The 22,502-nt window shown below is 50.6% G+C and overlaps 1 protein-coding gene across 4 annotated transcripts; it reads left to right on the plus strand.

Moving 5' to 3' along the window:
- The first annotated feature begins 941 nt into the window (after window positions 1–941).
- Window positions 942–20,994, plus strand: ppp2r5d (protein phosphatase 2, regulatory subunit B', delta). 4 transcript variants are annotated; one of them, XR_009790746.1, is made up of 18 exons: window positions 942–2,366; window positions 3,882–3,971; window positions 5,923–6,079; window positions 6,231–6,430; window positions 10,269–10,379; window positions 10,464–10,556; window positions 10,677–10,807; window positions 10,881–10,940; window positions 11,021–11,129; window positions 12,998–13,051; window positions 13,135–13,305; window positions 15,844–15,963; window positions 16,413–16,540; window positions 16,633–16,734; window positions 16,821–16,893; window positions 17,015–17,114; window positions 19,446–19,493; window positions 20,209–20,299. XR_009790746.1 is itself a non-coding variant. In XM_061789700.1 (18 exons), the coding sequence occupies exons 1-18, from the start codon at window positions 2,340–2,342 to the stop codon at window positions 20,517–20,519; spliced, it is 1,905 nt and encodes a 634-aa protein (XP_061645684.1). In that variant the 5' UTR covers window positions 1,854–2,339; the 3' UTR covers window positions 20,520–20,994. The 4 variants fall into 4 exon arrangements, 3 of the variants coding, with proteins under 3 accessions (XP_061645684.1, XP_061645686.1, XP_061645685.1); XM_061789700.1 differs by lacking the exon at window positions 17,015–17,114 and adding an exon at window positions 20,379–20,994 and having other exon boundaries at window positions 1,854–2,366; window positions 20,209–20,298; XM_061789701.1 differs by lacking the exons at window positions 15,844–15,963; window positions 17,015–17,114 and adding an exon at window positions 20,379–20,994 and having other exon boundaries at window positions 2,136–2,366; window positions 20,209–20,298.
- Window positions 20,995–22,502: the final 1,508 nt, after the last annotated feature.

A 22,502-nucleotide genomic window follows, 5' to 3' on the forward strand; every position in this document is an offset into this window, starting at 1 on the left:
TTAAACCTCCACCATTCTTCAGCATGGTGGATGGAGGTCAGAGGTCTGACAAACCAAAAAGTAACCTGGCTGCAGCTAAAGCCCAGGACTTATTTGGTATCTTCTACAGCTGTAAGGACAAACCAGGACCCTTATCCTTGGCAAGGTCAACTCCAGCAGACATAAGTGAGACTCTTAAAGGTCCATGTGTACCCCACCTTACAGCCCAACTTTCAAACACATCTCCGCTGCCAGATCCTGAACCAGCGTCAAACCCCCAATCCCAGCCCCAGTTAGATCTTCAGATTGAATCAGTTTGGTCTTTGCAGAGCAGCCCCGGGCGAGCACCTGAGGGCGCTCTGGTCAACAGTTCTGTTGAAAGTCGACATGAAGAGCGTCCTGAAAGCACATCAGCGCCCGCATCGCAAACTCAGCAGGTCAAAACTTGTGAACCCAAACCACTTGACGAAAACCCTCTCAGGGGCCTTCCAGAACCACTCCGAGAAACGCCTCCACCGACACCGATGGAGCCCAAATCGACTACTGTTCCTAGAGCACGAGGGAAAAACGCTCAAAAGAGAACTCCTCCCGCCACCCATGTCCCTGTCCGACAAACCCGATCCCAAACCAGATCCCAGAACAGGCAGCATCTTCCAGAGCTTACTCCAGGAGATGCTGACCGGAAGCTCTCGGAGTTTCCAGGAGATGTTGGTCGGAAGCTCTCGGAGTCTCCGGGAGGTGCTGACCGGAAGCTCTCTCAGTCTCCAGGAGGTGCTGACCGGAACCTCTCGCAGTCTCCAGGGGATGCTGATCGGAAGCTCTCGCAGTCTCCAGGGGATGCTGACCGGAAGCTCTCGGAGTCGTCATATGGCTGCTCTGGGATTCCTCAAGGTGACGGAACAGCACAATTAACAGCTGACAATCTCCACTCTTCCGGACTCGTGGCTGATTTGGATCTCGAGTAGGTGGAGATGTGAGGTAGCCTCCTTTTTGAAGGTTCTAAGCCTTAGCAACGTATCAATAATGGATGGTTTGTTTTCGAACATTCTTTTGTTTTTGATCTGAGATTCCATGAAAGGCTTGGATAACATTTTCTTCTCTGTTATACAGGGATTGGTCCAGTACCTACAGAGGCTCAAATCACAATTTTCTTTGTTTAAAAAAAACAAAACAAAAAAACCAAAACCTTTGTCATTCCATGGTTGCAAACTGATTTTGCCCACCCCTCGTATCTTTTCCTGGCTGAACATTTGTGAGGTCGCATACGCTTGACTTTTTTTCTTTTTTGACTCCACTCGCGTGCGTCCCTTTGTCGTGTTGCCGGTAGATCCGCTTCGACTACATTCGTCCGAGTGGTCTTCCTCTTTGGAGAACGTTGAAGGACGGACTGGGACTGGCGCGCTTAGCCCAGTGAGTGTATGGAATGTCTTTCCCTTTGCTTGTCTTGTTCAAGATGTTTTATTAAAAATGACTTTGGGTCAAATGCTTTCTCTCCTGTCATTTTTTATTTGGAGTTTTAAATCATCGACAGTTTACACGTAGCGCATCTGAATGAACCTTTCATCCTAAATGGATGAATGAATGAATGAATGATTTGGTATGAAGGTAATGTGTTATTGTACCTCCTGCGTAAGAGGGCCAGCTCTTGTTTTAACTTGACATTTGAACTATGATGTCACTTTAACTGTAATGAATCCAGTAGTGATGTCATCAACGGGCAGTTTAGCTGGTTGTTTGGCTTTCAGGTTGGAGGTGTGTTGCTGGGAAGTATGGAGGACCAAGAGTGTCAACATTAAGTAAAATGCATCAAATGTGCCGTGAATTATTTCTTTCACATTTTTAATTCTACTTCCATTTTCTAAGCCGCTTACCCACACTAGCGTCGCGGGTGTGCTGGTTCTGGTACACCTGAACTGGGTGCCAGCCAATCACTGGTTCATTATTTCAATATTATTTCACTATTTGATTAGTCCCGCCCACTGGGTTTGGGGGCGTAGAATGGTATACATTTCATGATCCATACGCACGGGCTACCGAACGGTGCCAACCCGAACTGTATAATGGAGTAAATAGTGAAATAATTCAAATATCGATATGTTGCAAAAATAGTTACATGTGAATAAATGCAAATCATATAACACATTTGTTTGTTGATTTATTGATCTAATTTTGACACTCTTGGTCCTCCATATGGAAGAGGCCTGTCTCGTTGCACAAGACGCGGCCAATCACACAAAGGCCTCAGCGGGTTGCTAGGCAGAGGTGGACGTTGGCGACCAATGAGGTGAGCGCACAGGAAGCCGAGCGTGACCGAGTGACATCCTCACAGCATCCGTTGAAGATCCTGGAAAACAACCGGAATGCCCAACAAAATGAAGAAAGACAAGGTGAGCTTCGTTCCTCTTTTGCGGCTCGGGTCTTCACACGGACTGGGCGGCTAACCGAGCTAGAAGCTAGCTCGCCTGCTGCCCGGGGAAGCAATAATAATCAAGAATAAAAAAAGAAATGGCTGCCGTCGAGCCGTTCACTTGTTAGCTGCGGAGGGGGATACGAGACCACTTGCCAACATATGTGTGTGATGCTAACCAGCCAATGTCAAACAAGTGTAATGTGACGAAATATGGAAACGTCAAATACAACGGAAACATGTCAGAGGTCACGAATAAAACTGAGCGACACCTCAAGGTTTTGAGAACTTTCTTGGTTTCAGCAGCAGATATTGACTTTAAATGCAGTCCCGGGTCTTTCAGAAAGAAATGTACATTTGTGAATATTCTCATTCATCCAGGTCATTTCATTCCCAGTGCATTGAATCGATCACGACTGGACTGTCTTAGAAGACATTTCGCCTCTCTTCCCAGCAGCCTTCGTCAGCTCATCCGGGCGAGTCTGTGCTGAAGGTCGTCTAAGACAACCAGAAGAACGGTCCAGTTGCGATCGATTCCGTGCCATGCTAAAAACGTTGCAGGAAAGAGGAGAGCGAGAGACCAATAAGACATGGCCATTATGTTGTGTAATCGTGTCTGTATCCACACTTCAGACGTAAATAGAATATGCATGCTTCAATTGGGCGTCGAGCGCCATCGGGTCTTGTTTCCGCTGAGGTGCCAGGAAGGAGGCCCGTGAGCCTGACTGCCTGGACGGCGGATTGAAGCCTTTTATAAAGCGGAACCGTGAACGTCGTTCATCCATCCATCCATCCATCCATCCATTTTCTGTCGCGCTTCTCCTCACGCGGGTCGCGGGCGTGCTGGAGCCTATCCCAGCCGTCTCCGGGCGAGAGGCCGGGTACACCCTGAACCGGTTGCCAGCCAATCGCAGGGCGCATACAAACAAACCTTGGCATTCACACCTTCACACAGCAGAAGGAGCACGCTCAGTGGAACTTTCATCAGGAAGGGCTTTTGAGTTTTGACGCAGGCAATTTGGATTCGCTTGCCCGCCGAACGTGGGCAATATTCGCTTCGCCACCTCGGTTTCGGGTTTCAAACGGGGTCACGCATTTTTATGTGCGAGTGTGAATGAGTCAGAGTTCCAGTAAGATATTCCAGGTGATGGAGTAAAGAACATTACTAACCGGCAAACGTTAAGAGATTTGCCCAAAATCACAATGTCGAGTCTGTTCGGAATGGCCACTTCAACTTGCGAACCGCCCTAAATAAAAACCTCTTTGTAGTCAGTGGGGCCGCCGCGCCACCCGTGCGCCCTGACGTCGGTCCGTTGTTTCTTGATGTGCCCCGACATTGCCCGGCGACCGCTCCGGGTCGTGTGCCGGCTCTCGCTCCCAAATCGGCTGACGTGGGCTCCCGCTCACCCTAACGCGAGACAAAGGGATGAATGGAAGTGAACTCAAGGAGTGTGATGAATGAACCCTTCCCGCGCTTGTCTCTACATTGAAACAGGAAACGAGCAAAAGTGGCAAAAGCAGCGCCAAGAGCGCAGATGGCAACACGGACGCCAACGAAGACGTTCCAGTAGACGCCACCGACGAGGTGAGTGACGTCGGCTAACGTGGGCGATACGCGACACTTCCTTCTGCGGCGCTCAAAGCGTTTATTACATGAAATGTTTATTTTGCTATGCACACAGATGCCCAATACTGTAAGTTATCTTCAAAAAGGTGGCTACAGTTGTCCCTCGCCATATTGCGGTTCACTTTTTGCAGTCTCACCGTATCTCTGGTTTTGAAATCGGACGCATTTCATTTTCTATCCCAGATTTTGCGTTCTAGCGTGACGTTGTTTTGCCAAGTGCGCAGGCGCCGTTGACGTTGCTGAATGGGCAGGCCCACAGTTTGACATGCTGCTCCCACCAAGAGAAAATGTTGTACTGGAGAGCGGTGGCGCGGTGGCGGCAGAACGCGCTGGCGCACTGCGGACTTATCAGAACAGTGCGACGGTCCCAATAAGTGTGGTGTCCCACTGTCCCGAGCTTCAATTGGAGACTTAAGGAGGGGAAAAAAAGATCTGGCGAATGGAGGCTTTCAGACTGCTCCCTGCTCAGCCTGAAATAGACCTCGAAGTGCTCGTCGTGGAACTACAGCCGTACACGCAGATCAGTTCCCCGTTTTGAACTCAAAATAGGCCATTCCCGAGACTAGCGAGACTGTGACTTAGACTTCCGCATTGGCGCTGGTTGCTCACCAATCAAATGGGAAAAGAATGTCACATGACCCCACACGTCGTCTTCTATTGGGCTTCCCGGGCATAGGTGTTAAAACGAGATAAGCCAGGCCGCCTACGTGGCGGCCACGTTGGGAAGCTCGTCGTTACCACGAAGGCGACGGCGCGCAACTCGTGGCCTTTAGATTTAGACGAACAAAAACAACGGCTTTCATGTATTGTCGTATTTGCCCGGCACTGTCTGCCCAAACGGGGATATTTCAGCTCACTTCTAACTTGAGAAAACACCGTGCAGTAAATTGCAGATGTTTGGACACCCACACAAAGCAACGTGAGAATTTGCATTTTATTTTGTCATTTTGTATTGGATTTTTAAATTCCGTTCATGCTGTGGTTAACAAATCGGAACTTAGTCACTCTTTAATCACTACTTGAGGAATTACTTCATTGTGTACTTTTTACTCTTACTCAAGTCATTCTTTGGAGGATTACTTTTACGCGAGTCACATAATGGCCAATAAAAACAACAGCAAAATATTGTACTTCGGATTTTCCTGGAGGATGCATTGGAAGTCGGTCTTTGTGAAACAGACAATGATTGTCGTCAAATTCTTTTCCAGAATGAGAGCGCTTAAAGAGGAGGATGCTATTCATGTGGCACAGCTTGAAGCTGGTGGAGATGGAGGCCAGAACAAAAAGGCAAAGGAACGAGGCAAATTTCATTGGAACCCTAAATTTGTACATCAACGTGTACTTGAGCGGTGGAAATACATGGAAAAATGAATGGAAAAGAATGTTTATTGTCCTCTTCAGAGTCTTCCAGATTGCTTAATTGATGTCAAATCCAAAACATTCTGTGCGGGAGCAACAATGTCTTTGTTTTCATCACCGTTTTCATGCCTTTGGTGTTTGCATGTCTGTACAACTCACCAACAAGCTTAAACTCAGAGGTCCTGCCGTAAAATGAGTACAGGATGGGCACACTCGCCAGGCCACGCCCCTTGACGACAAAAATAATAACTGCATTTCCTGTGCATATTTTGTATGAGCTGTCAAAAATAAATACAAGTATATACATAATAAAATCAATATGTGGTCTCAACATTGCATAATTTTGTGTATCGATAAACGAGGGACAACTGTAATCGTATTAAGCAAACGGAGGCCTAACGCTAGGAAATAAAGGAGCGCGACTCGGTTGTGAAAGCTGTACGGCAGGTGAGCGTAGGACCCGTTTGAGCCGATTGCTCGGGACAAACGCAGAGAGACGGAACTAGAAAGCCGCTACGACGGGCTACGTGTGTACGTTGTGTGTGTGCAGAGTGCGGGGAAGCGTCCCGCCGGTCCGCCGCCCACTCAGCTGCACAAGATCAAATATTGCGGGGGTCCGCAAGTGGCGAAGAAGGAACGACGTCACAGTTCGTCTCGATTCGGCATCAGCGGCAACAGAGAACTCGGCAAACTCCCTCCCCTCAAAGGTGCGCGTCGCGTCTACTGTACATTGTGCATGCGGTGTTGGCCTCCTCGCAAAATTGTGTAAGCTCAGCAAACGGTGATCCTCGTGACACCGCCGGCGCCCGATACGTGCGCGCGTGTGTGTCACGTCGTCGTTTCTGTGTTCATGTTCAGATGCGGCGGCGATGGATCGCGAAGAACTTTTTGTGCAGAAGCTCCGTCAGTGCCGCGTCCTGTTTGACTTTGTGAGCGACCCACTTAGTGACCTGAAGTTTAAAGAAGTCAAGAGAGCCGGGCTCCACGAGATGCTGGACTACATCGCGCACAACGCGGACGCGCTCACCGAGGCCGTCTACCCCGAGGCCGTCGGCATGGTCAGCGCTCGCGCACGCGTGCTTCGCGACTCTTGCCACTCTTCTGTCTTCTTTCTGTTTGGAAGATGAAGTTGCTGAAAAGATCATTTCAATGACTTTCTCAGAGCGTATTTTCCTGAGCATAAGGCGCAGTGCGGTCTCAGTTACGGCATCGATTTCTGTATTTAACACGTAACACGTAAGGCGCACCGCATTATTGGGCGCAGGCATGGTCAAACGTGCGCTAGCTTAAAACATACGCTAGCATTTTGAAAAAGGCAGCGGGAGCAAAAGTGAGTTGGGTTGTACTTCATTGAAGTATTCAACAATGTACTCGCGTTATATTTGGATCAATCCTCATCCACAAATCCATCAAAGTCCTCATCTTCTGTATCCGAAAAGAACAGCTGGGCAATTTCGCCATCCGACACGCCGGCTTCCCTCTCGTCATCGTCGGGTGCCGGCTTCCGCGAAAGCTCGGACGACGGTCAAAGCGGATAGCATCCGCTTGCGAACCACGGATTCGTTGATGTTGAATTCTCTGGCGCGCAACCGATAGCTTGCAGCTTCGTGAGCGCGTCTCTTCGCAGGTGACATTTTCAGGGGCGACGTGGTTTTGCACAACGCACATACCGTATACCAACTGGGGGCGTGCCTTTAGCGTCCTCTTTCACGCGCACCCTTTCCCCCTGTAACGTCCGCACGCTGTCCTCGGTCACGCCCGCCTTTCCTCTACATGAGCAGCGTGTCGGCAGTCAGTAAGGCGCGCCGTCCATTTTGAGGAAAATGTAAGACTTATGAGTGCGCCTTATGGTCGTGAAAATACGGTGTGTGTGTGTGTGTGTGTGTATATCCATCCATTTTCTGTCGCGCTTCCCCTCACGCGGGTCGCGGGCGTGCCGGAGCCTATCCCAGCTATCGTCGGGCAGGAGGCGGGGTCCGCCCTGGACCGGTCGCCAGCCAATCGCAGGGCACACAGAAACAAACAACCATTCGCACTCACAGTCACGCCCACGGGCACTTTAGATTCTCCAATGAATGCATGTTGTTGGGCTGTGGGAGGAAGAAAAGCCACGCAGGCGCGGGCGGAACAAGCACAGGCGGGGCCGGATTTGTACCCCGCTCCTCAGAACTGTGAGGCCGACGTGCTAACCGGTCGCCCGCCGTCCCGCCATAGATTTAATGTGTGTGTGTTTGTATTCGCCATGCACAAATACATGTACCGTTACCTTTCTGACGCACGCCTGCTAAAATAAGGCGACCCGAGTGAGGATAAGCGGTACGGAAAATGGATGGATGGATGAAAAACAATACGTTGTCTATACGTACCATCATAAACCAAAGACCCCTTGTAATTCCTTCAAGGTCCTGTATTTTGCCAAACCAAATTTCTCTCGTGTTTGGGATATAATATTAGGACTTTCTCGAGCTTATCAACGTCACTAGCGAAGATCTCCGCCTACCTCTCCGCTTACGAGCCAGCGCTGTCAACGTAACAAACACGTGTGGGTCTTCTACACGGAGGCAACCAAGCAGAAGTAAGGGGGCGGTCTTAGCCAAATCTGGACAAAGCGGCTGCAAAACCAAGTAGGGTTGAGACCGATATTTGACCTATTTGACCGGATAGCCGTCGGTCAAGGCGAGAGATACGACAGTATCAGCAGCAGACTTCTCGATCGATACAAAATCGGAGCTGTGGATCGGTTATCGCGAGACTAGGAACCGCTTGCTTGAGGTTAGGGTTTTACTCTTTAAAAACAACGCCAGAGCACACGTAGCGACCCTTGCGCGTGCTCCTCGACAACAACGAAAGAATGGATGTACAAATGGCGCCGGCGAAACGACTGATTCACAGAGAACGGCTTTCAAAAGCATCAGGGAAACGAAAATGTTTCGAAATGACGAAAATGACGGACAAATCGATGAAAGCCATGCCATTTGCAAGCTGGGGAGGAAGCAGAGATGATGCTTTGCACACGCCATGAATCTTGCCACGCAGAAAGCCTTCAGGGTGAACACGGGACTTTTGTTCACCACAGCGCTAAGGCGTGACAACCTGTTGCCACAGCTCCTATGACGGGTTTTGGAGCGGCAACCTGCTCGTTCTGCTGCACTCCTGTCCAGGGATCTCAGAAACGGAGGAGATGCGAACCCTCTCAAGGACGAAGATGTTTGCAATTGTCCAACTTGCGAGCGCGAGCGCGGCCCATACGTTCGATGATTTCTTCAAAAGAACTTCAGCGCTAATCGGAGCGACGAAGCAGGCTTGGAGAAACGCGACGACGCAAGGGCCTCGATGATCTCTCTTTGACACCGCGGCGGCTCTGGACCCCCGGTTCGAGGGGGCAACGATGCTGAGAGGACATTCACAAGCATCTCAGCAGAAGCTACATCCTTGAATGAAAAGGCGAGTCCCTCGAGTCAACACTCACCATACTGTCCTTCACTCCGAGTACATGCCGCAATCGATTGGGATTCTGTTACGTCCGCCTCAAGAAAACGGCTTCGTTGCCGTTACTAGATTTACCCGGACTGCATTTAGCCATGGTATACTTGTATTTCTAGGCAACAGGCCATCCAGCTGAGGAGGGTCCAGCGCCGACAGGTTCGTGCCCATGAACACCAAGACATCACCACGTGAGAGACCAACAGGGTCTTTGCGTGGAACGTACAGGTTCATCTCAATAAATTCAATAAATTGCGCAAGAGAAGCCTGCAGATGACGATCGATCTGATCGATTGTTCTCCGATTTGTAGTGGAACTATGTGAGGCTTCATTCTACGTCCCTATTGCATTTTGCAGCTAATAAGCCTCCTTGCGAACAGAAGAAAATAGCAGCTCTGGACCGGCTGCTCGGAGACGACTTTGAAGTGAGGAGCACGGCAGTTGGGTTCTAGTTCTGTGATTGACCAGGCCGCGGATGAAGTGATTGCGAGACTTTGCCCGTGAAAAACAGCCCACGGCAATGGCGGGGAGAGCAGCGGGACCTGCGATATCTCTGCATAGCGGCGTCTGAAAGGGTTTTTGGCACCGCAGGAGAAAACGTGATCTTCCTCAAGAAAAAAGATGCGGACAGTGATGATGAATTCATAAAATACGCAAAGTACAAGCGCAAAACAGGCACAATAGCAGGTGGAGGGTCGCCGCTTACAATCGCCAGCGTGTCATTTGTTTACGTTGGAATGTTGCATTTTCGGAGCACTCGGCTGTCGATCATCATACTCAGGCCGGAATGCCGCACTGGTTGACCCTTTGTTCAAAGCGGTAGACCATCCTCAAGCACCTTTGTGTTGTTCACCCGAAATCCACTGTCTTCTCCCACTGGACTTGGGCGACGTTCTCCATGTTCTGTTTGACCGTACATCCATCCATCCATCCATCCATTTCTCATCTCATCCAACAAAAAGGATGTTGCTGTATGATGTATTTATTCCATGTCTAATAATAAAGATTTTGTTTCTTTTTTTTACAGTGCCATCAAGCAACAACGCTCGTCTCTTACGTTTGAAAATACTGTTCAAATGTCCTTTTATAGAATGGGGTTCTTTACGATTAACATCAACAATAATCAAAGTAGCTTTTTTTCCATATCGAATCGTAAAATATCGTCTCGCTCCCAAACTGAATCGTTTCACCTTGAAAGAAATCGTTTTTTGGATCCAATCGCAAGCCTTGTATCTCGATATGTATCACAGATTCCCAACCCGAGTTTGGGGAAATGAAGTTGACGCCGTTATACTAAGTCCACGTTAGAGCGTCCCAGTTGAGAATCACGGGACTTGACGAACTGGATTGTTTCTCGGTATTGACGCTTTTGTTTTTTGGTTTGTTTTTTTTTCCCCCCCTTTGGATTGTCAGTTTTCAGTGAACTTGTTCCGGACTCTTCCGCCATCCTCCAATCCCACCGGAGCGGAGTTTGACCCCGAGGAGGACGAACCTACGCTGGAGGCCGCCTGGCCTCATCTGCAGGTTGCCGCTCGCCGAACTGGAGCGGACCGCGTTGTCGTCCGGCGAGCCCGAATGTGTTTTGAGTGTCGTGTGATCTTTCCTCAGCTGGTTTACGAGTTCTTCCTTCGCTTCCTGGAGTCTCCGGACTTCCAAGCCAACGTGGCCAAAAAATACATGGACCAAAACTTTGTCTTGTCGGTAAGATCCCAGATCTGAGGCAGAATGGCTCTCGGTCTCAGGTGGCTCAGTTCTCATTCAGGACTTTCGAGTTCTCGACTTTGAGGTCTAAGGTGGACTGTGCCTTTGCCTCTTTTTCAGCTTCTGGAACTGTTGGACAGCGAGGATCCTCGAGAAAGGGACTTCCTGAAAACCATCCTGCACCGCATCTATGGCAAGTTCCTGGGCTTGCGCGCATACATCCGGCGGCAGATCAACAACATCTTCTACAGGTCGGCCGACGCCACGACGGCGCACCTCGCGCACGGCTTTTTACACGCTCACAAACGCTTTTGCGTGGCTTAGGTTCATCTACGAGACGGAACATCACAACGGGATCGCAGAGCTGCTGGAGATTCTCGGGAGGTAGCGTGCCGCCGCCGCCACGCACGGCCTCGCGGGAGGACGCACTTTGACCCGTGTGCGTACGTGCCTCTTTTTTGTAGTATCATTAACGGCTTCGCTCTTCCGCTCAAAGAAGAACACAAGATGTTCCTGATCAGAGTCCTTCTGCCCCTTCACAAAGTCAAGTCCCTCAGCGTCTACCACCCGCAGGTCGGTGGACCTCCTCGCATCACGGCGGGCTGAGAAATGATCACATCACGCCGCACGTACGTCCCGAGTAAACGGGGCCTTCCGTGTCATGTGAGCGAGACGTAGCCACGGAGAAAGGAGGACCTACGGCGCCGATGACGCGCCGAGTGTCATTCCAAAAGACAACGTTACGTGAGCTCGATGGATTGATTGATTTGCTATACAGATGTGCTCTTTCGATGCTGAAACGGAGAAGGCGCTGTCGAGTTGACATTATTACGGTTTGCTAAATGACTCAAAGACGAGCCGAGCGAACCTTTTCGGCGGCACGTTAGCCGTAAGGAGCAACGGGAGACGTTTGCCAAAAGGTCTCCCGTTGGCGATCGTTCAGAAGCACTAGAATTAGCACGGTGACAATGGCAAATGAGACCCTCTGGTTGGAAAGGCCACTTGACCCTGAGTACGATGCAGCAATCATTTTGAAAATCGGAGAGATTTGGGGGGGGGGTATCGCCTCTCGAAAATCTGGTCCAAAAACACCTTCAAATTCAAATTGTTCACTTCTCAACAGATCTCCTCGAACATTTGGTCCCATCTGAAGCCCTCCTCCGATCAGCTGACAAGTTTCCGTTCCAAATTCCCTCCAATAAGCCGGTGCGGGCCCAAAGTCCCAGGGAGGGGTTCTGCGAGATGGCCGTGACATTTCCAACGGCGTCGCTCAAATCCAACATTATTGCTGAGGAGCATTCAAATCGCTCACCGGTCGTCAATAGTTTTTTCCTGAATTGATTTGTCGTGGAGGATTTCAGAGGCATTCGAAGTGCTCGTCCCATCATTTGGAAAAGCTCTTTCCAAAAGTCCAATGTTGCTTTGCTTCCCCGTCCGTCCCTTCACAAGCGGCCACTGCGTCTCGGCTCGTCCGTCGGGCAAGACACTCGAGCCTAGTTTGCTCCCGGCGGCAGTACGCGCGAGCGGGCGAACGTGAGGCTTTATCGAGCGCTTTGCAAGTGCAGGCCGCCCGCACGACGTTGCAAAAGATTTTCCTAAATAGTGGAATTTGGCGGAATTTTCATCCAGCCTCAGACCGTAATTCAAAACAAGCCTCCCAACAATAACAGTATTTTATTTTGGGAAACGTAAAAAAGTCCACTGTTGCAAAGGATTATGTAGAACAGAGTTTGAATTTCTTTGAGGTGGAGACCAATTCCTTCCTTGCGCGTGCTTTGGACATACTTGGCAAATAAAGAGGATTGGGATTCTGGCGCACTGTCGTGCTTGAAGAGGATTTTGTTCACGAAAGCACGCTTCTTCTTTTTGTACCGAGAGTGGTCAGCCAGAAAGTCCACCTGTTTTTCAGATGTCCTTTTTGGGACCCTCCAGGGGCCGCCCGCACGTCTCCGCCGCTCAGCAGTCTTCCGCGCCGCCTGGATTATCGCAGCTTCTCCCAGAACTCTGCCGCCCGCCTGCGTTACGACCTAGAGGACCCCCGCCGCCCACCACAGCGCTCCACCCTTGACTCCACGACTCCACTGACTCCCTGCCCAGTGCTGCATCCCATCTGAAATACTTACCAAATCCCAAAATATTGTTAGCATTGGGAGGTTTTTGGAATTATATTCTGACGGTTGTCGACTTGAAAATGAATGCCGACTGTCCTTCATGTCAACTCTTTCGAAATCCGAGAAACATATCTTCTGCATATTCCTTTGAAAGGCGGTGCAATTAAGATATCCGCCCCCACTTCTCTTCCCCAGCTCACAGGTTTTGCTGGGTTGGGAAGGAATTTGAAAAGAAAAGTCAACCTTTTGGGGTGCTTCTCGGTGCTGCAACAGTCGCGGGAGTCACTTTGTGGTGCGTGTGCGTGTGCGTGTGCGTGTGTTGCGTTGCAGCTGGCGTACTGCGTGGTCCAGTTCCTGGAGAAGGACAGCAGTCTGACAGAACCAGTGAGCGCGCACCGGTCCCTCTTCTCCCCGCTGCCCCGGTAACCAGATGCTAATGCTCTTTGACCTGTGACCCCCGTCCCGAGGTGATCTTGGGGCTGCTGAAGTTCTGGCCTAAGACTCACAGTCCCAAGGAAGTGATGTTCCTCAACGAGCTGGAGGAAATCCTGGACGTCATCGAACCCGCCGAGTTCGTCAAAGTCCACGAGCCGCTCTTCAGGCAGCTGGCCAAGTGCGTGTCCAGCACGCACTTCCAGGTAACGTCACGCAGCACACAAATGAACTCCGGTCCACTGACATGCTTCAGACCACAAGCAGTAGTCTCACTGGTGTTTCGTTGTTTTCTTCGAGTTCAGGAAGACTTGACGAATCAACCACCTTTTCTCCTCCACACTTTGGTATCGACAACTACACGCTGTACAGTAACGACGTGCGCCACTAAGACGCTCTCGTCGAGCCACGAAACGGACTCGTTAGCATCAGCTCAGTGACATCAGAGAAAGAGGAAAGCTCAACGAGCTCCCCGGAAGCGGCGCTTCGAGCGCTTCGAGCGCTGGTGCGTGCGCAGGTCCACATTTGAATCAGCTCGTAGGGGTCGTTCGATTGCAACCGGGAGGTGAGGAGGATGCGCTTTACCGTGGTGACTTTTGACCCCCATTTTCATGACGGCTTCGGAATATAGCTCCCCTACCTCCATCCGTTCTCAGGCCTCGGCGTGTTTTTTTAGGGGACACATTTCCCGCACTTCCTTCTCGGTCCCTCCCTCCCTCCCTCCAAGGAACGTATTGCGGCACCGCAAGCGTGATGGCCGCACACCAAAGCTTTTTCTAGGCCGACGTCCGATGGACGGCTTCTCGCATCGATGCAGAATGTGTCCGCATTTGGCCTGGACCGCACGCCGTCAGCAGAACAGGCTGATGAGGCTCTGTGCGCGCTCGCGCCAGGTGCCCCGTGCCATGCCACGGACGACCTACTGTGCAGGGCGGATGGGATGATGCCTCGCGGCTCCTACAAGGTGTCTGGCCAAAAGTAAGCTATCACATGCTGCTCACAACAGAAGTACTGTAGGCTCTTTGTCGGGCAACCGCAGATTTCCAAGATTCTTTTCCACGCCCACACTGGAAGTCGGTACAGTTTGCTTTTCAAGGATGGACCCCTTGTCTCCGCCGGGGGGGGCGGATTGTGCATCCCCATCCCGATCGCCTCCAGCCACTTCGTTCTCACAGTACGGCTGTGATGGAGGGCGACCGATTTCCGACGCTTGTGCCCTTTCCCCACGGCGGTTGTACCCAAATAGGTGGAAGTCACGGGCCGGTTACTGTCCGCTGCCCGGTTTCCGCCATTTTGCAGCTCTAGCGGGAGCTCCTTAATCAAGGACGATCGCTGTCCACTCTTAAGGTGTACATGGCTGCAATCTCTCGTTGGCATGCTGGCAGTAACGGTGCCACCGTGGGCGCTGATAGAGTGCCAACAATACCAGTGGCTCTGTCGTGGGATCAGTTGTTGGTCCTAGAACTCCTGCGGGCTCCTCCATTTGAACCTATTAGCCAGGTGGACCTGACGTTTTGGCTTTTTGGCTTTTTGGCTTTTTGGCTTCAGGTAAGCGTGTGAGTGAACTGCATGCGCTGTCCATCGACAGAACCTGCTGTCAGCTAAATACTGATGGTTCATCGGGATCAGAATCATCTCCATTTGCCAAATATGTCAAAACCACACAAGGAATTTGTCGGCGGTAGTTGGAGCCGCTCTAGTGCGACAACAGACAGCCATTGGACTGAAAATTCTTTTGAGACATAAAAACACAGCATGGAGAGTCTCTGAGCAATAAAAGGTTACCAGTAAGGTGCTAATGCTGCATTTGTGACAATTGTGCAAATGAGGCAGAGTCCTCTAGCAATTTAGAGCAGTTTCAAATGACTAATAGAGCAATAGTCTGGTCCAGTGACCATTGTGCAAATGGTGCAGAGACTTTTGTAGCACGAGTGGCCGGTATTGGTCAACGACAGATATGCAAATCGCGCAGAGTGGCGAGACTACGACAGTGAGTGCAGGAATAATGTATCATCGGCCCGACAAGACAAAATTGGCAGCGTGTTACAATGGAGTTGTAAGTTAACTGTTCAAGACGTTAATGGCAAGAGGGGGAAAAGCTGTTGGTTTTAGTTTGCCTTGTTCAGTAGCGCCTACCTGAGGGAAGGAGCCGGAAGAGCCGGTGACCGGGGATGCGGAGGGTCCGAGAGGATTTTGAATGCGCTTGTCTTAGTTCTGGCAGCGTGCAAGTCCTCAAGGGTGGCTAGGGGGGGTACCCTAGGATCGATTCGATGACCGCTGTGTAGAACTGCCTCAGAAGCTCCCGCGGCAGGCCGCGCTTCCTCAGAAGCCGCAGGAAGTACATCCTCTGCTGGGCCTTTTTGAGGACGGAGTTGATGTTGGCCTTCCACTTCAGGTCCTGAGTGACTGTAATTCCCAGGAACTTGAAGGTCTCGACGGTTAACACGGGGCAGTTGGACAGCGTGAGGGGCAGCTGTGGCGAAGGATGCCTCCTGAAGTCCACCATCATCTCTACAGCTGCGGCCGCACCGCTTCCTTTCGATACGCACACTCGTCACCATCTTTGATGAGGCCGATGCCTGCGGTGTCGTCCGGGAAACAGCCGGGTGCGTTGAGGTGCGGTCGTTCGTGTAGAGAGAGAAGAGTAGCGGAGAGAGGACACGACCTTGGGCCGCTGCGGTGCTGATGGTGTGTGTAGATGAGGCGGCGTCCCCCAGCCTCACCCGCTGTGTCCCGCCCGTCAGGAAGCTGCAAATCCGCTGGCAGATGGCAGGCGAGACGCTGAGCTGGAGAAGCTTGGAGGACAGGAGTTCGGGGATGACGGCGTTGAACGCAGAGCCGAAGTCCACGAACGGGATCCTCGCGTAGGTCTTCCCGGATGAAAGGCGGTCCCATGTTGACTGCGTCATCCACAGACCTGTTTGCTATGAGACTATTAAACTTCAGGAAAGGTTAGGCTGCATAGCAACGATGCCACGGCTGCGCAACATGTAGCTCGTCGTTTTGCAAAGATCACAGAACTGAAGCAACGTCCTCATGACTTTCGGGGTCTGATCACGTGACATGACGGACTGCACGCGCTTTCTTAAGGGGCACAGCGCACTTTAACAGAAACAACAGAGTTGACGAAGAAAATATTCCCAGACTGCAAACAGCAAATCTGAGTAACAGTAGATTATCTGCATAACAGAGGCGGGGCCTGCGCGTAGCCAGGTCTATTATTTGCAAATACAGTCACAAGTTGAACATGTCACGATGATGATGATGATGATGATGGTGATGGTGATGGTGATGGTGATGGGTACACGCTTAGGTGGCAGAGCGCGCTCTGTACTACTGGAACAACGAGTACATCATGAGTTTGATCAGTGACAACGCGGCCGGCATCCTTCCCATCATGTTTCCTGCCCTCTACAAGAACTCCAAGAGCCACTGGAACAAGTAACACGCACACGCACGCACACGCACGCACACGCACGCGCACGCACGCACAAGACAGGAAGTCATGTGAGGGTCTGTCGTGTGCGCGTCAGAACCATCCATGGCCTGATCTACAACGCTCTCAAGCTCTTCATGGAGATGAACCAGAAACTCTTTGACGTCTGCACTCAACAGTACAAGAGCGGCAAACGCAAGTGAGAAGCGTCGACGTCACGCGTCGGCTCGAGACTCGAGACTAAATCGCCAATGCGCTCGCTCGCTTGCTTTGTTGCATTTTTAGAGAAAAGCACAAAATGAAGGAGAGGGAGCAAATCTGGAGTAAACTGGAAGAACTGGCAAGACACAATCCTCAGGTACGCGCAATCATTTCGCCTCGTGATACTCAAAAGTGCGCCACGGGTTTATTAAATGTTCAAACTCTGCGTACTATCGCATTGGCTTTCACTCAAGTACAGTTCACTTGTACTTTGGCAGAGCTTGAGATGGACTTAACGGCGCTCGCGTGTTTTGGACGCCTCGCTGTGGCGGGTTCGCGCCGCAAGCGTGTGGAAATATTTGAGGAAAGATGGGATTGGTAAGCAAAATATCTCCCTTGAAAAAAGACTTATGGACGGCCCACGTGAAGAAGCTGACCGGGGTTTGCACGGCGGTGCTCCTGAGCAACCGCATCACGTATCGCGCGATGTCCTCTTCGTCGCACGGGGGAGGGCGGCCGAGAAGCTCATCGGAAGCCGTCTTCCCTCCCCGCAGGACATTTGCAGCACCCGCAAAGCCCAGCCGTCACGCGGCCTCTTCAAAAGACGCTTTCGTTCGTCAGGCTGTCAGGAATGTGCCCGCTCTGCCCCCTGTACCTCTTCTGACCTCTGACCCTGACCAGACTCAGGGTCGCACCAGGGGTTTTGTCATGTCATTTGTATAGGTCTTCTCTGACCTTGACTAGTACACGTGTACACGTCACCTGATCTTTATTTTCATTCAATTGAATTGGTACCTTTTCGACCTTATTATATACCATCGTTTTATTGAGCTCCTTATTTGTAGCGCCCTCGGGGACCCGAATTTCAATCCCGTGTGTGTTACGCATATTGAAGAATTGACAATAAAAGTACCTTGTACATGGTTACAAAAAAATCCAGTTCTGCTCGTTTGCTAACAATTCAACGTTTTATATTCAAATCATACTCGTGTCCCCCCCCCCCCCCTTAATCCAACCCCCCATGTAGGCTGATATTAAGTTAGCTATGCTGCTGTTACGTAAATTTAAGTACAGCATTTATGAAAAGTCCAAAAACAGAATACTATTCTTGCCTTTTGTTCTGCTTTGCTTTTACGTTTCCACGATGTCTTTTAAAATGAGATCACAGAAATGATTTGTTTAGTCAGCCACTAACTTCCTGTTCGCTGGGAATTATCTTGCAGCTCGAACTCGTCATCGTACAAAAATCTACGGCATGCCAGTTACGCTACACGGTCCGGTGCCATCCATGCAAAAGTTAGCGTGGAGCCCCGTTTTTACATTTGATACTAATTCCTTTGTATGTGCATGCATCGTTTTAAGTATGATCTTTGATTGAAAGTTATTCAGTCAGCTTGAAGGCGCGGCCCGCCGCCACAAACACATTCCACGGCAGCCGTGGGCAAATTCGCCAAAACGCCTCCGGGAACAGTCAAAAGAGGGACAAAGTTGCCGTCGCGCCCGCCGACGCGACGCAGAACCTCTCGATCGTCGTGATGAACGCTTAGCGTCGGCAAACCAAACGTCGACCAAGCGGACTGGCGTCGGTGGCGGTGCCAGTGCAAAGCGAGAGAGAGCGAGCATTGGGCGATACGACCTCCAATCCGCATCACGCCATCCGTCGAATCGCTTCACGGTAACGCAATATATGGCCATAAAAGCTGCAGTTTCCAAATAACGGCGGATGGCTCGCTGTTTTGGCGAATCGAATAATCGTCGCGTTGTCGGCCTTCCGTACAGATTTGATCTTATTGAGCCGAAGAGCTTTTACTGCATCCCGAGGTGACCTGAAGCTCGGCAAAAACTTTGGCTCAGCGATTAGGCTAATAAAAAGGTGACAATGAGCGCCTTTACGCTTTATATACGATCTCGTTTTGCCATATATTATGATATTAGATACCAGAATGGTTTCCTATTTCGTTTTGAGAATATCGTCGCGGCGGCACGGTCAGCACATCTGCCTCGCAGTTCCGAGGTTGCGGATTCAAATCGAGTCCCGCCTGTGTGGAGTTTGCACCGGGCACTCCGGTTCCCTCCCACATCCCCAAAACATACACGCCAGGTCGATTGCCCCTAGTGCCAATGGTCGTTTGTTTGGATGTGCCCTGCGATTGGCTGGCAACCGGTTCGGGGTGCGCCCCGCCTACCGCCCGTGAGGAAAATGGATGGATGTTATCTTTGCCTAAGGGAAGGGAGACAAGCAAAAGAAAAAGAACAGAAACCCTAGCATATATTGGACGTACGGTATTTCTTTCTTTCTGCTAACGTAATCAACACAGTCAATAATCCAACTATTACCGGAGGAGGTGGAGGGAGGCTTCGGTGGATCTCAAAAGTCGACAAATGGAACCCTGATGGTTTATTGTCACGAAATCTGTCGTCTGCATTGAAGCCATCCCACACACACGCGCGCGCGAGTGGAACACACCGGGGCAGGGGGCGGCCGAAGCGACCGGGGAGCATTTCGGGGTACCGTCCGGGGGATGTCGGCGGACGGCCCGGTCGGGGTCTCCCCCGCGGTTAAGACCTCAAATGGCGGCTTTTGGGAACGGTGCGAGTAAACGTCCATCAGATTTCAGATTTCAGATTTCACAACCGTCTGGCTACCGACTAGATTCCATGACATGCACTTTATGAATCTCGAGTGATTGCGTGTTTGCTTTTCCCCAGAGTGAGAAGCTCCTCCCCCCGCTACGCGGACTCCACCTGCAGGAAACGGTCAGTTGTTGGCCGCCGCCCGTCCTCACTGCTCCGCCGGTGTTGTGCGCTCGCGTGTCGATGTCCTGCCCGCGCGGACGTTGTCCGTTTCTTGAGTGACGACTCCCAAAGTGCTTCGCACAAAATGAAATCAACCCCCCATTTTGAAAAGTTCTTCACTCAAGCGGAAGTGGACGATTCGCTTGTGTGTCATTAGCGACACGACAAGTGGCCGCCTTCCTAATTTGCACTTTTTAGGGCAAGTGCCGCCGTCACGAGTCTAATTGGGAATTTCGGCCCGTACTCGCTGACTGGTGGATATTTTGAACTGAAACTTGTCAGCCGATCGGAGAAGAGCAGATGGTCCAGGAGATACGGTGACCGATAATCCGGTTGTCCTGTTTGACATTTTTGGGCCAGACTTTCTTCCGACGAGAAATCTAAGTCTGTCTTATTTATATAAGATGTTTTCTCATTTCTTTTTCTGCATTTCAATGTCAACGTTCAATATTTAGAATTCAAAGTTTATTGATCTTGAAAAGGCTTATAGTTGAATTATGATGCTAACGAACCCATGAAGGATACTGTGGTTTATTGGGATAGTTTGTGGGACAATATATCGCGCGTTATGCCGACAGGCCCCGCCCACGGCCGATCGAAGCGCGCCCACTCGGCATTTTGGCAGAAAGCTCCGTCGCCTTTGCTGCTTTTTGACCGTGTGCGTGTGTGCGTATAGTTGTCTAGCGCGCCATCCACGGACGCCGACGTTCCGACGATGGAGGACATCCAACTGTTGAAGAGGGCGGTAGCGAGTCAAGCGCCGCCGGTAACGACGAATCGATTGATCGATCGATGGATTCACCCGTCGAGCGACCGCTTAACCCGTGTGTTTACGTGCGTGCGTAGGCGGCGAAGGACTCGAGGACGGAGCCCAAGGTGACCCGGAGGAAGTCGGACCTCCCTCGGGACGTTTTCACCATCAAAGCTTTGGAGGCGCACAAGAGGGCGGAGCACTTCCTCACAGCCAATCAGGAGGCCCTCAGCTAATCGGCGAGCGCCAGGCCGCGCCCACTCGATGACACGCACCGGTCGCTTCCACTGGCCCCGCCCCCTGTGTGATCTCACCCAGGTGCAGGAAGTTGATCTTCAACCTTTCGTGACGCAATACGGTTGCCATGGAAACAACACCCCCTCCCCCGCCCCCGCTTTTGACTGACGAGCGGCTCGCGCGGCGACGCAGGCCTCGTGTCTGCTTAGCATGTGAGCTGCATTCAACAGCCAAAAATTGTCCGTTGGTGTTGAGGGTCATTCTCATATAATTTGACCAATCAGGGGGAAGCAAAAAAAAACCCCAAAAACATTGAATTTTGCACTTTTTCTTGATGCTGCCTCGGTTTTCGCTTAAAGTCCTAGTTTCAAAACCTTATTGATGATTTCAAATTCATCGTATTGGACCACTGAAACCGACTTTTTGCATAACGGTAAAGACAGAAACAACTACATAAAAATCATGTGACTTGCACCATTTCCGTGTGTTTCCCTTCAAACTCAGGTTGCATAAAGTGCGTAAATGATCCCAACTGATCTTTCAAGCCATTGCACAACCCATTTGTCTTTATACAACCCAATTCCAAGTTGGGACGTTGTGTTCAACACAAATCAAAACAGAATCCAATGATTTGCAAATCATGTTCGACCTATGTTGAATTGAATACACGACAAAGACAAAATATTTCATGTTCAAACTCATCAACTTGATTGTTTTGAGCAAACAATCATGAACTTAGAATTTGATGGCTGCAACACGTTCCGAAAAATTTGGGACAGGCTCATGTTTCCCACTGTGTTGCATCACCTTTTCTTTCAACAACATTCAACAAACGTTTGGGAACTGAGGACGCTCATTTTTGAAGCTTTGTAGGTGGAATTCTTTCCCATTCTTGCTCGATGTACAACAGTCCGGGGCCTCCGTTGTCGTATTTTACGCTCCATAATGCGCCACGCATTTTCAATGGGAGACGGGTCTGGACTGCAGGCAGGCCAGTCGAGTACCCGCACTCGTTTACGACGTAGCCACGCTGTTGTAACACGTGCAGAATGTGGTTTGGCATTGTCTTCCTGAAATAAGCAGGGGCGTCCATGAAAAAGACGTTGCTTGGATGGCAGCATATGTTTCTCCAAAACCTGTATGTACCCTTCAGCATGAATGGTGCCTTCACAGAAGGGTAAGTCACCCATGCCATTGGCACTAACACAGCCCCATACCATCACAGATGCCGGCTTTTGAACTTTGCGTCCATAACAGTCCGGATGGTTCTTTTCCTCTTTGGCTCGGAGGACACGACGTCCACAATTATCAAAAACAATTTGAAATGCGGACTCGTCGGACCACAGAACACGTTTCCGCTTTGCGTCGGGTCCATCTTAGATGAGCTCGGGCCCAGAGAAGCGGGTGGCGTTTCTGGGTGTTGTTGATAAATGGCTTTTGCTTTGAACAGTAGAGTTTCAAGTTGCACTTCCGGATGTAGCGCCGAACTGAATTGACTGACATTGGTTTTCATGAAGTGTTCCTGAGCCCACGCGGTGAGATCCTTTACACACTTGTGTCGGTTTTTGATGCAGCGCCGCCTGAGGGATCGAAGGTCACGGGCATTCAAAGTGGGTTTTCGGCCTTGCCGCTTCCATGCAGTGATTTCTACAGATTCTCTGAACCTTTTGATGACGATATTATGGATCGTAGATGATGAAATCCCTAATTTCCTTGCAATTGTACGTTGAGGAACATTGTCCTTAAACTGTTGGACTATTTTCTCACGCACTTGTTCACCTCGCCCCACCTTTGCGTGTGACTGACTGAGCAATCGTGGCCCCCACCTGTTCCCAATTCGCCTGTTCCCCTGTGGGATGTTCATTCCAAACACGTGTTGGATGAGCGTTCCTCAACTTTCTCAGTCTTTTTTGCCACCTGTGCCATCTTTTGTGGAACCTGTTGCAGCCATCAAATTCTAAGTTGATGATTATTTGCTCAAA

The sequence above is a fragment of the Phyllopteryx taeniolatus genome, chromosome 11 (assembly GCF_024500385.1).
Source record: "Phyllopteryx taeniolatus isolate TA_2022b chromosome 11, UOR_Ptae_1.2, whole genome shotgun sequence".
Lineage (NCBI taxonomy): Eukaryota > Metazoa > Chordata > Actinopteri > Syngnathiformes > Syngnathidae > Phyllopteryx > Phyllopteryx taeniolatus.